The sequence below is a fragment of the Dipteris shenzhenensis genome, chromosome 29 (genome assembly GCF_047967505.1).
Source record: "Dipteris shenzhenensis isolate YYH24624 ecotype China chromosome 29, Dip_SZ_1.0, whole genome shotgun sequence".
Taxonomy (NCBI): domain Eukaryota; kingdom Viridiplantae; phylum Streptophyta; class Polypodiopsida; order Gleicheniales; family Dipteridaceae; genus Dipteris; species Dipteris shenzhenensis.
Window position 1 is genome coordinate 37291427 of NC_141624.1, and position 9248 is coordinate 37300674.

The following is a 9248-nucleotide window of genomic DNA, read 5'->3' on the forward strand; positions in this document are numbered from 1 at the left end:
AAAAACACCCAATTTTTGGTTCCATTTTACTTTTTCAATTGACTTCAATTTCCACACAAAATGTACTCCAAGCACTCTAGCGCCTTGAACATGATATTGGGCTTAAAACTAGCAGACTTACTTAACGTCATGGAATGCTTGTTAATATTTTGGAAGCTTTATCATTTGCAAAGACATTACATAGTGGGCACGGACCGAATGATTGAATTCAGAAGGAAGGGGGCTCAAATGGTGTTCGTGTTATATTAGAAATGCATTGACAAAAGTTAACACAAAAAGCTAGTCTAAATGCATTGAAGAGTGTTAAAACTGAAAGCTTTTTGACGTTGAACCAATAGTAGAAGTGAACCTGAACATCCCCAGAACAGTATTCATGGCAGGGATAGACCGTATGTGACACAATTCATGCTTCATTTCCTATTGGTCTGCTCTGATCTCACTTGCAAGCTTGCCTTCTGCTGGAATAATGATTCAGCTGATCATCTATCCAGTTGGGAGATGCACCCAATACCAGTTTATATATGACTGCAAACCTGATCAACCTCATAAATTTTATCACAAGCTCATTTGGAGGACCTCATCTTCCCTTCTGTTCTTCTTGGCAAACATGACCATATATCATGTGCCATGAACAGCATCTTTTACTGCTGGGATTTTCTCTTTCTGTATTTATATTACATCTTTATGGTTGTGCAAAGCAGTTTTTAAAAAGCTTCGAAGAATATCTGCAAGCCCATTTTCCGTCATGATTATAACTTTCATGGCGCAGTGACATACATTCAAAACACAGCAGGTACCACCACTGGCTCGAGTTGATCTACCAGTTTGCACAGCTGGGCTTGTTATTTCGTGAACGATTACAAATCCGTTAGATGATTGCCTTTTACGTTGAAAACTCAAAAGTGTCAGGCAGCATGCGCTGTTTCTCTCCTGAAGCTTTCGAGTCGTCAAAAACATTGTCTTCTTCTATCGATAATTTTGTGGAATCACCCTCCTCCTTCAGACTTACATAGCCGGGCTTTTGACTGAAAAACTCGCCCACTCCAGCAGACATCATTTCCACTTGTAAATCCATCTGTGCTTCAGCTCGTGCTTTATCCCTGTCTTTCGGATAGGTCCAGTATAGAAGAGAATATATCAGGCAACAAAAGAAGTAAGGAATTCCGAATGCCGTGTACAGAGCCCTTGCTAAAGCTGTTGCATTATTCCTGTTAGCGGCCATTGCTGCTGCCTGGGAGTGTGGAGCAACGTAACCATAGACATGCTCTGCAAGGATACCCACTATTGGTGGTGCAAACGACGCTAAAAGAGACTCAAAAGATCGATCCAGGGCATAAACGCTAGTCCTTGATTTCTCTGGTACAATTTCAGCAAATATGGGACTGCATGAGAAACATATCGTTAGAATGCAATCAGACCTCCGTAAGACAGGATTAAATAGTAAAGAAATACAAGCGTAGGTCTTACATCGAGCGTAGTTGACACTAGCTGGTATGACATCCCGTATTGACGTCATCAATTCCCATAGACAATAGTGTGAACATAAGCGCGCGCGCGCTCTCTCTCTGTCTCTCTCACACACTTTTTTTTTTGTGGGAATTCTCTCTCTCTCTCTCACACACACACACATACATACATGAGCATCCATTTATACAAAGTCTTCATATCTAGATGAATCCAGGAACATGCCTCGAACCAATGCTGAGAGAAATGAATTACCTACTAAGACATCTCGAAAGATGAATTAGATCATACTATAAACTTTTGTGCTCACACACACACACACTTCCACAGACGCGCATCCATTTATGCAAACACCTTCACACGTTCTCTTTATCCAAACTGTCTGTGAAGACAAGTGAACTCCCTCAAACTAATTATCTGAGCAAGGAAATTTTTTAAAGGCTGTTGATAGGACAACACACTCTGAATTTCAGAAAAAACTTTACAATATTAATCCAAGACATGACTAAAAGCAAAACGAATGTTGTGCTTTGACCTCATATATCACGTAAAAGGTGGAAAGCCTGATGTACTGCATCAGGCATAACGAGGACTAATTACAGTAATAGTTCAACCCAAGTCGCCAGCACCAAAATGCTAGGTGGAGACCATTGTGCATCTCACAACTGAATACACACAGGCAACAGACACATCCATTCATATCAAGTACAAATTGGACTTGGACAGAGAAAGGCTTCGTCCTGACATTTAATTGAAAGTCTCTTCTTTTCAAGGAAAAATCACTGGGGCTTCAACCACTTCAAATAGGTTTTTGGAAGTGCTTCGGAAGTGGAGGGATTTTTTCCTGTATACATACACGCCCATAGACTCATTGATTTTTCTTTCACATTTTTTGGGGAGGGAGGGGAGGGGAGTTTGGGGAGAGAGCTTCTACATATAAGCAAGAAGTAGCGAAGTTCAAACATTTCAGGATGGAGACAGACAATATTGAAACAAGTCAAGTGGGAAGGAGGGAGGTTTGTTGGGGGCAAGGCAAACTCACCTGTTTGTGGCCGTTGCACACCATGATATTAAAAAGCCCATGATGAAGAACACAGATCCATGAAGGATTGCAGTAGATGGATCATTTGGTAGACCTAGCAAAAGAACTGCTCCCAAAGGTATTCCAATGCCAGAGCTGAACTGGGCCAAAATGATCCTTCCTGAGTTTGGTAGGCGCTTCGCTAAGATGTCACCCATTCGTCCTCCAAACAGTCCTCCTAGCGAGTTTGATGCAACAAAAACACCTATTATAAGAGCTGTTGCATTGTGAGAAAAACCAATCAACTCTAGCCACATAGGAGCAAATGACATAGCTGCCCAAGGGAAGCTTCCAGCAACCCCCTGTGCAACAATCGCTATGAAGGTTGGTATCTTCACAACTCTCTTAGCTTCCTCAAGAGTCTCTTTCAGAGCTGAACAAGATGTACTGCTAGTATCGTTGCCTTTCCTGCACATGACACAAATGAACCCATCCTGGTCAAAAAAAGCATAAATTAAATACTGAAGTCACAGGGTTGTCTCAGAGACCATGACATCCAAGGTTGGCTGAAGAGATGCCACAAATAACTTCTATTACTCGCTTATTGTAGATTGTTTTCCCTAACGAACATTTACTATGATTTCTCCTTTTCCTCGGCATAACTGTAAAGTGAGACAAATCAAGAAAATTCTCGATTTGTGCAACAGGTTGGATATACCCCCCAACCTATTACTCAAGCAACAGGTTGGGGGTATATCCAACTGAAATAACTCATAATGACAGTGATATATGGCATGCATTTTCAATGCCCAAATCTGCCTGTCGAATCTTAGAACGTATGCATCTCTCCCTTTGGTAGAATACGTTTTTAAATCTTATAGACTTTTCTTATCAATACACACGATCAAGGTATTTTGACTCATCACCCACACACACGCACATGCGTGCACACACACGCCCATGCGGACAGCCACAGAAAACACACAAAGAAAAGAGATTTGTTTTGTTTCATTGTAAAGCTGTAAACACCAAATTGCAGCTTCATAGAGCTACAACTATACAAAACGATTTCGGCAGTCACATGATAACTTTGATCTCTGACCTTGGTTTTATAGATAACTTTAACATTCTCTCTCTCTCTCTCTCTCTCTCTCTCTCTCTCTGCGCGCGTGTGTTAGGTATGTGTGTGGGGGGAGAGAGAGAGAGAGTCTGTGCACTGTATGTGCGTGTGAGCGAGAGCGAAAGAAACAGGCCTTGTGTGTGTGTGTGTGGTTTGCTTGGGGGTGGGGGGGGTGGGGGGCTGTGCAAGGGAGTAGTCAAATCTACACCCCCTCCACACACACATAATCAACTCCATCTCCCTCTCCCTCTCCGATCCGAACAGGTGGGAAGATCAACGGAGGGCATGACTAGTACGGAAACGTGGGTGGGCATTACAAAGGTAACCCTCAGTTCTTCAATCTCTCTCAATCTTGGGAAGAGTATGAGAGAAAGGGGGTAGAGATCAAATCTAGAGAATTAGTGAGGTGTTTGAGCAGAGCTGAAGGGTGCCTTACGAGACAGAAACCGCATCTTCAGTGAAACGAGGATCAATCGCGTATCTGTAAACTAAAAACCCGACCACCACGCTTAAGACTCCAATGAGATGGAAAGAGGCACGCCAGCCAGCCAGACCGAGCACTGTGGTGCCTGCCAGAAGTACTGAGAAGACATTTCCGATGATTCCTCCTAGATTCCCCGTAAATTGAAGCCAACCAAAAGCAAGTCCCCGATTGCCTTCATCTGTGGCGTCTGCCACCAAGGACTGAATAGCAGGGATCACCAGTGCAAGTCCAATCCCATTGAGTGCCCTCGAGATTGCTACCTTGAACGTAGACAATCCATTGACTCAGTTTTCTCATGACTTTGCAGGCAACGACACAACTCCAAAGAAGCGCACACTGATTTTGTAGACAGGAATTGCAGAAATTCAATTCCAAAGAAGCAGAAGCACACACCTGCTTCTTTGGAGTTGTATTGTTTACAATTCTTGTCTGTCTGCAAAATCAGAGTTGTATCGTTGCAATTCATGTCTCCAAATTGCAACGATATGACTCCAAAGAAGCGCACATTGATTTTGAACACAGAAAGAAAAAAAAGTTCAGACTACCTCCAGAAAAGTTGAGGAAACGCCGACAGCAAAAGTTGCAATCGCCCACAGCATGGCACCAAGAGCAACCACACTTGCGCGATTGTGTCGCATGGACATATGTGCAGCTAATGGAAAGCAGAGCATCTGTACAATTGAGCGCAAGAGTGTGAGGCTGCCCAGGCGTGCTGGGCTAGCATGCAATTCTAGTCCGATCTCGTTGTAAACGCCGGGCAATAGAGCCTCATCGGCTCTCTCCATGATACCTGCGAGATTGACGAACAACAGGGTCCGATACATCTTATTGTTCCAGAAACTACTAACACACCGTAGGCTTTTCCTCCAGATCGGGTCAGCCATGGTAAAATCCTGAGGATCCGAAGCGCGTAGCGACGAAGTCTAAAATGCATTAATCTGAGTTTCCAAACGCATAGGCAGTATCACGCTCTTTGTCATTCCTGGAATTCGCGAACAGAGCAACGACGGCCCGAGTTTCCAATCGTTGCACAGATTGAAGCGATTCTGTTGCACAAATTCAGATTTTGCGCAATGCCGAGGCTAGATCTGAGCAAACTCCGTGTGAGGCACGCCATACTGCGAAGGTAGACAATGCGGTGGCTACAGATTCGGAGCAAGCAGAGATCTCGAGAGGTAAAAACCATCGAGAGATGAGTTATGCAAAGCGGGCGAAAGAGGAAGATGGAAGCGAGAACTACTGCGATGCGGAGGAGAAGACTAGGGGAAGAGGCAGGATGCCGCCATTAGCATCGAGCGATTGATTGATTGAGAGAGAGCAGGCGGAAGGGAAGGCAGAGTGATGAAGGAAAGGCGAACGCAAGCGTCGTCGTCTCGAGAGTGTTGCCTGTCGCTGGCAGATGGCTCCACTCGCGAGGAGAGTTTTCTATTCAGAGCTCGACAATCTGCTGCTCCTCCCTCCTCAGCTCCACAATCTACTACTCCTCCCTCCCGCTCGACAATCTGCTGCTTCTGCTTCCGCTTCTGCTCGACGACAATCTGCTTCTGCTTCTCCTCCAAAATCTGCTCGCCAATCTGCTTCTTCTTCTTCTGCTGATCACTACATCGTCGTCTTGATCCTTTCCATGTCCTGCTCACGCCCTTTTCTCCTCCGCTTCCCTCTTCTTCCTTCAATTTCAACCTCTCCTCCTCCTTTTTCTTCTTCTTCTTCTTTCCCCGATTCTGTCTGCTTCTCCTTCTCCTTCTTCCTTCTTCTTCTTCTTCTTCTTCTTCTTCTTTCCCCGCTTCAGTCTCCTTCTCCTCGTCCTCTTCCTCCTCCCCTTCTTCAATCTCCTTCCTTGCACTCCTCCTTTCTCTTCATTTGATCGTGCACCGCGCTGTCGCCACTTCTTTGAGAGCAGCAGCTGCTGCTGCTAGCGTGCTAGTACCGATGATGGATATTGCGTCAACGCTAGATAAAATATAACGCTTGTCTCGTGTTGGTGCACGGGCTCCCCGGATGAACCGGTCTGTGTGTGAAGAGCATCCGGCAAAAATGCTGGGTGTTCCCTCGTCTCTCCCGGAAGGATGTAGCACAAGAATGCCCAGTTGGAGACGGAAATCTCAGCTCTCCACCGTCGGAATTCGGGGTTGAAAGCTGCTCGGCGAATCAAGAGAGCATGGAGACGAAGCGATCCGCATAAAACAGAGGAGCAAGGAGTTCAGCTAAAAATCGCTAAAGCCTAAATGATAACGCCCTTCCTTGGCTAGCACAAGGTTCATACACACCACCATTGTTTGGTGGTTAGAACTTTGCTCATCACCTAAACTTGTATTAAATTTATTTTAAGAAGAATCCCCCCACCCAAGCCCTTAGGCTAGGGGTCTTGAACAAGTAGCACAAATTTCACACCTAATAGCATCTTGCCATGTGGCAACACACGCCTGACTTCGTGGCTAGCGGGCATGGCAACTACACGGTGTATAAAGAGCCTAAACGTCCCCAACTGCCTTACGGATGAAATTCTACATGCTTTTACATAATCCAACACCCCTGACAAGATGGATCTTGCTTGTTGTTCTGTTCACTGGGTCCAAAGATGGAGCGAGACTCACATTGCACATGTAATCCAAGCCCAAAAAATGGAGCAAAGCTCCTAGAGTAGGAGTTTCGAGGTGGGAGAAAGTGCCTTTAAGCACCCCCTAGAGTGGACAATCATCTCTTGGATGGGAGCCTCCAAAATCCACGGTGCCGGTTGTAAGATCAACCCATGGGGACTAAATGTTGATCAAAATCTCCAATCAAGTGGTGAGAGCCAATGCATGGAACCAGCTCTTGTTAGAATCCTTACAATGCTAAAAACAAACCACCCTCTAGTGTATTTTGCACCAAGACAACCCAGCTCACGTTTCTCCCTGTCTTTAGAATATCAATTAAGACGAGTAATTTAGTATAGAATTCGGCAAACATATATGTTTTCAAATGCAAAAACTAGCTGAGTTCAAAAGTGTCTTTGAGAAAGTTTTCCACTAGCAACGAGGTAGCAATGCTAGCAGCGGTAGCTCCTTCCCCTTTGCTACAACCAATAGGAATGATCACAAAAGGTGTCCTCCTAAGAGCCACCTCCCGCACATCCCCATGGAGATTGCACATTTTGACCGAACTCTTCAACTTGGCCCCTACAATAACATTGCCAACCTACTCCAAGACAGAGATTCACGCTCATTACTCCATACCAATCAGAGAATTCATTTGTGCTTCTTCCATTCTAAATATAAGAAATTTTACATTATGCATCAAGGGTAGGTTGGGGCAACCTTGGCCATGGGGATGAAAACTAAAGCCAAAGCACAGACTCCAAGTCCAACGAAGCTACCAAACATTCAAACGAGGATAAATTTCACTCCATAGGGACTTGATCTAAATAGCAAAGGCATTATTTAGTGCAAAGGGTCGTATGGTTTCTCTCCATGAGTAGTTCAACACTCCTAATCAATTTAGTGGTGGGATAGGACTCAATCATGAGGTCATACCAATTGGTAAGAAACCTTACCAAAAGGTTTCCTAATCATGGAAAAAATGGAAAGCCATGCCTAAACTAAGATGCAAGCGAGGGAGGCAAGCAAATCGATGTCTCCACCAAAGTCTAAGCTTATACAATCAACATAGCCCATCTTATAGAGACTCGAGAGTGAAACTAGTGATCATGGCGGGTGGACTATCCTTAGGGTTGTTATTCTTTTAAAACCAAATTCCAATTAAACAAATAGTTTATCCAATTGTTCTTTCAAATGATAGGGTAGGCATCTAGAAACCACTTGTCTCCAGCACCTAAATGGTCTAGCTCAAACTATTGCTTGCACAACTAAGAGGCATAGGTGAGTCAAGTAACTAGATAGGTTTTTCAACTAGGAGGCATGGGTGAGCCAAGTAACTAGATGGGGTGTCGACTAAATGGTGAGGTTGTAATTGGTAGGCTGGCTAGTTTATGTTTTCATTGCTACTATGAAAACAATGACAATGCAATCAATAATCAAGACGTACGAACCCACACTTTTATTTACATAAAAGAGTTACATGTTCACATTTTTAGAGGTACACAATTTGTGATGCCATGACATTCAACTTATCTATACATTACAAGTAGTAAAACAAGCTCTGAGTCCATGCTATGTGGTTTGCTCTCTACTTGTTGGCACACATGTGACATAGTTCCCCCCTTGGTTAGCTTTATAATTGGCTTCCTCCTTGCCCCCCTATTTAGCTCCATGGTTAACTCCTTGAATGGCTCCCTAGTTTAGTCCTTGAAATGGTTTTGTTAAATTATTAATAGCATATCAAATATTTCTTTCTCCATTTTTTCTCAGTCCTTCACATTCACATGTGCACATTCCATCATGACATGTGCACCCACCAGTGGGAGTGTGACATCAAACTTGCCATCCTTAATTGAATAAAGTAGTTCAAAGTACTCGCATGCACACTCAATAGTAAGAGTGTGATGTCTATCCTTAATTAAGAAAAGAGAGAACATAAATGCATTTCAACATAGCAAGAAGTAGAACTATAAAGATATAAGATAGACAAGGAGGCTAAAACCAACGGAGAGGAGAATTTTTGCTGGCTTGAAGACGGCTAAACAAGCCCTCTTCGATCTCCTTGGGAGGAAAGTAGGATGGAAAGCAAAAACATACTTTATAGTATAATCCTCCAATAAGTGCCATGTCATTTTCCAAACTTCAAGATAGTGACATTGCCAATGGCCGATAAAACCATTCTAAAAAGCTTTGATGAGCAATCCACTACCTTATGTTAAAGTATGGATGTTAATATGATTTGAAAATTGTTGTGTGGAAAAGCTCATAACTACAATTAACATGATAATAATTTTCATCAATGGCAAGATAATTTAACAAGTATTATAGAGGCTACATATTAAAAATTGATTGGATGCGTGAACACAAACCTCATAACATTGAGTTTATGGTTGTGTCATTATACATGGTGAATTAGATCATTGGCTTGGGGTTTCGATTGGCTGTTTCTAATTGTCTCATGTCTAGTTGTGGTCTTATCCTTGTATAATGCATCAAATTCTTACATGGATTAGATTAACCTAACAAATTACCCAAATCTATTTATGTATGAGAATTTATTTTTGCATGATCTAATCTTTGAAT

General features: G+C 43.2%; 1 protein-coding gene across 1 annotated transcript; it reads right to left on the reverse strand.

Moving 5' to 3' along the window:
* Window positions 1-226: 226 nt before the first annotated feature.
* Window positions 227-6085, reverse strand: LOC147882790 (uncharacterized). The gene is made up of 4 exons (XM_087400302.1): window positions 4635-6085; window positions 4042-4349; window positions 2507-2953; window positions 227-1382 (listed from the first exon to the last, which is right to left on the reverse strand). The coding sequence occupies exons 1-4, from the start codon at window positions 4971-4973 to the stop codon at window positions 884-886; spliced, it is 1593 nt and encodes a 530-aa protein (XP_087256428.1). The 5' UTR covers window positions 4974-6085; the 3' UTR covers window positions 227-883.
* Window positions 6086-9248: the final 3163 nt, after the last annotated feature.